Source organism: Trichoplax adhaerens, genomic scaffold, assembly GCF_000150275.1.
Source record: "Trichoplax adhaerens TRIADscaffold_251 genomic scaffold, whole genome shotgun sequence".
Classification (NCBI taxonomy): Eukaryota; Metazoa; Placozoa; class Uniplacotomia; order Trichoplacea; family Trichoplacidae; genus Trichoplax; species Trichoplax adhaerens.
This window is the reverse complement of record NW_002061168.1, coordinates 4,926-8,784: the sequence shown is the minus strand read 5'-3', so window position 1 is coordinate 8,784 and position 3,859 is coordinate 4,926. Positions and strand designations below refer to the sequence as shown.

The window sequence follows — 3,859 nt, the reverse complement described above, 5'->3', positions numbered from 1 at the left end:
TAACTTATCTTAATTAAATAAGTGTGATATATACCGATCACGAAATTCCAAAATTAGAAAAAATAAGGGCTTTATTGAATCTTATACAAAGATTAACTACACGCAGCTCTACTCTAGCCGAATACTACTACAAAAGACTTCTAGAACGAACTAACAGAATAATCTAAAGTTGTATGCTTTTATGCTTTTCGTAGCATTCGCAGCTACAATCCGCACGGCAACCTTTACCTTATTTTATGCATAGTTAAATTATTCTTAGTAGCACTATTCTACTGCGGACCATCATTAATCTGATATAGATACGACTACAGTATTTACGTAGACATTATTCACACCAGCCAAGGTACAATGAATTAACCATATCCTAATATATGATTTACAGTTCTATTTTTACCTATAACCTTATTAGTAACTCAACACCTTACTGTATATAGTCATCTGTACTCTAGCATAGAGTTTATACCACTACAGTCTATAGTTATGGCTACCAAAAATATCTTAGGATAAATATAGAAGTTACGCTACCGTACATTATACTAAACATGGCTAACAGTCTACAATCACAATACCAAGTTACATTACAATAAGAAATAGTATTATAATATCTGTTATCCATCGCAATTTTTAGATGTAAGTAAGTAGTTTAGTACTTAAGCAGACATTAAAAGCGATGATTATATGAGTAATCACACTCTTCGTACGACTTTTAATATTACTGGATTTTCTGGTATAGCTGTAAAAACAACAACTGTCGGTAAAGGATTTTCAGTTTGATTAGCTACTTCGAACTTGACTTGTTGTAGTAATCGTACTAAAATTAGTTTTAAATTCATTATACCAAGTCTATTGCCTATGCATTTACGAGGGCCATCACTAAATGGTAAAAAGTGACATGGATGACGTTTAGATTTCTGATCGGCTGAAAATCGCTGAGGATCGAATTTATCAGGATTTTCCCATATATCAGGATCTTCATGGATAGCTTTTACTGCAATTGCAATACCGACACCTTTTGGAAATTGTACGCCGTTAATAACACAATCGCTTTTAGCTTCACGTAGGCTAATGTAGCCAGCTGAGAAGTAACGAAATGCTTCGTTAATCGTCATTTCTAAGTAGTCTAACTTTTGAATATCGTTATAGTTTAAATTATCTTCATCAGGACAATATTGATCAATCTCTTCAATGACTTTATCTTGTACATCAGGATTAGTAGCTAAAGCAAATGCTATGAAGGTCAAGTTAGAAGCTGTAGTATCATATCCTCCGATTAAAAAAGTAAAGCAATGTTGTACAATATCGAAATCGCTTATTTTCTCTTTATGTTCTGCTTCGATTACTAACTTTAGCATATCAGTTCTAGTAGATAAACCTTGATCTAATTCTCTACGACGAGCTGTGACAATTTCTCTTAACATAGACGACGCTTTTATGATACCTTTGACTTGTTTATAAGCGATAAATAAGCTTAGGAATCTGTAAATATTTGGTAATGCAAAAAATAACACTGAAATTGGCCTTCTAATTCCACCCAAGAAGTTATTGATGTGAGTTTGTAATTCGATTTTCTTTTCTTCGTTAGGTTTAACACCAAATAGCGATGATAATGACATATCCATGGCGGTACTATAAAATAGTTCCCTCACGTTTATAGTATCATCGTCGTTATCGATTTTGTGTAAAACTTTCTCTAACAAATTGCTACTAGCTTCATTAGCGAAGTGAGACATGGCTTTTAACTTATTCGGAGAGAAAAGCGGAGTTAGACTTTCACGAGCATGCTTCCAAGTCACGTCGCGAGCATCAATTAAGCCTACGGGCTGTTTCGAAGTTGGTCCGAATTTAATTCTGTTAATAAAATTTTCGGATTGTTTAACTAGAATTTCATAAGCAATATCAGGATCGGCTACGTGGATTATCGGTTTTCGACCGTAGTATAATCCAAAAATCTTTCCATACTTTTTAACATGGTCAGTTAAACATAGATGCCTACGAGCATAAACGGTATCCCATAAATTACCGACGATAAACTTGGGTTTAGGACCAGGTATATTAATCTTATCAAAGTAGGAGTAAGGTTTGAGATAGTAGAAATAGAAAATATAAGTAAAGAGTAAGACAGCAAAAGTCGAGGACAGAATGATAAAAGTTATATCCATATTTGCGAGATTTGACAAACGTATTATAACTGTAGATGTAATCAGCGTGCAACTACTGTAATAACTGTAGATGCAATGACCGTGCAACTACTCTAATAGTAATACAGTGCCTGCCGCTTTATAAGCCCACCTGCGAAGATATATCCTTTTACGGGTATACAGTACTGTATGTTACATAAATATTATACAGGCATTTCAACGGAATACAGTATTACTGTAATAGTAATACAGTAGCTACCGCTCTATAAGCCCACCTGCGGATATCCTTCTACGGGTATACTGTATGTTACATAAATATTATACCGGCATTTCAACGGAATACAGTACTACTGTAATAGTAATAGTAATACAGTAGCTGCCGCTCTATAAGCCCACCTACGGAGATATCCTTCTACGGGTATATGTTATATACAGTAAATATTATACAGGCATTTCAATGGAACTAGTCCAAACTCCTGTCGCTTTGCTGACGGTTTACGATAATGTGCCCATTTATTAATAATTAACAGATAGTATTACCATTCGACATTATATATATCCCGGTAATAGCCGGGTACTACTATATTTAAAACTGATTGATTTAATGTACGTATTGATCGTGCATTTCCACGTTGTTCACTTCGCTTTCGCCTATCAGATCGCTGACTAACTGACATTATCCTCTTAGAAACACTTTTTGTTATATGATACATAGCAATCAAAAATAACCGGGACAGGGGAACTACTGTAGAGTTACACTACGAAATGCATGAGAGCAATAGAACTAATAGTACCTACTAATGTGTATCAATCACTTATACCTTCTCAATAATATTTACATAAACCCTAGAGATCATTCATTTCTACACCAATTCAAATTTCCTTAAGTAACTTTCGCATTAGTACGTTTACCGAATAAGGATGGTTACTATATACAGTATTAATGCTATGTTAAGGTTGGTAAGCGAAACTGTCAAATATACGTTTATGCTCAATTTGTTAATAAAATTAACAGATAGTATTATCATTTGATATTATATATATCCCGGTAATAGTAATGTACTATGCTATATTAAGATTAGTGTACAGAATAAATGGTGTTCTACCAGCATGACAGGAAGTAGCATAAGAAGCATATCAGTAACACTCATATTATTCAGATTCCGGAATTGATAACGGACTACGTATGTCCACCAATGTCAAATCCTTTTCAAGCTTTACTGTTGCAGTAATAACTTTATTCTTTTCCACTAAATGACTAAGAACATGAGTGACAATTGATGGAAAATTACTTTATTGCGTCCTATGAACAATCTTCAGATATACCGGATTTTCTGGTACAACAGTAAATTGTATTACCGTTGGTAACGGGATCTCGGTCTCTTTAGCCACATCAAATTTCACTCGTTGTAATAATCTTGCTAAGATTAGTTTCATGTTCATCCAGCCCAATCTTATACCTATGCATTTTCGAGGGCCTTCGCTAAATGGTAGAAAATGACAAGGGTGACGATTAGCATTAGCTTCAGGTGAAAATCTCTCTGGATCAAATTTGTCTGGATTCTCCCATACATCAGGATCTTCATGAATAGCTTTAACAGCAATGGCAACACCAACACCTTTCGGAAATCGTACGCCGCGAATAGTGCAATCTTCCTTCGCTTCGCGAAGATTGATATAGCCAGGTGAGTAATAACGTAACGTTTCATTTAGTACCATGC

General features: G+C 34.6%; 3 protein-coding genes across 3 annotated transcripts; all 3 read right to left on the bottom strand.

Moving 5' to 3' along the window:
- Nucleotides 1–692: 692 nt before the first annotated feature.
- Nucleotides 693–1,307, bottom strand: TRIADDRAFT_7313 (uncharacterized protein; the record flags this gene model as incomplete). The annotated part of the gene is made up of 1 exon (XM_002118587.1): nt 693–1,307. A coding segment is annotated over one exon (615 nt), but the record flags the coding sequence as incomplete, so codon positions are not given.
- A 279-nt stretch (nt 1,308–1,586) lies between these two features.
- TRIADDRAFT_7896 (uncharacterized protein) lies at nt 1,587–2,102 on the bottom strand (the record flags this gene model as incomplete). Its single annotated transcript, XM_002118586.1, has 1 exon — nt 1,587–2,102. A coding segment is annotated over one exon (516 nt), but the record flags the coding sequence as incomplete, so codon positions are not given.
- Nucleotides 2,103–3,431: 1,329 nt separating this feature from the next.
- TRIADDRAFT_34491 (uncharacterized protein) lies at nt 3,432–3,857 on the bottom strand (the record flags this gene model as incomplete). The annotated part of the gene is made up of 1 exon (XM_002118585.1): nt 3,432–3,857. The coding sequence occupies one exon, from the start codon at nt 3,855–3,857 to the stop codon at nt 3,432–3,434; it is 426 nt and encodes a 141-aa protein (XP_002118621.1).
- Between the last annotated feature and the right edge of the window lie 2 nt (nt 3,858–3,859).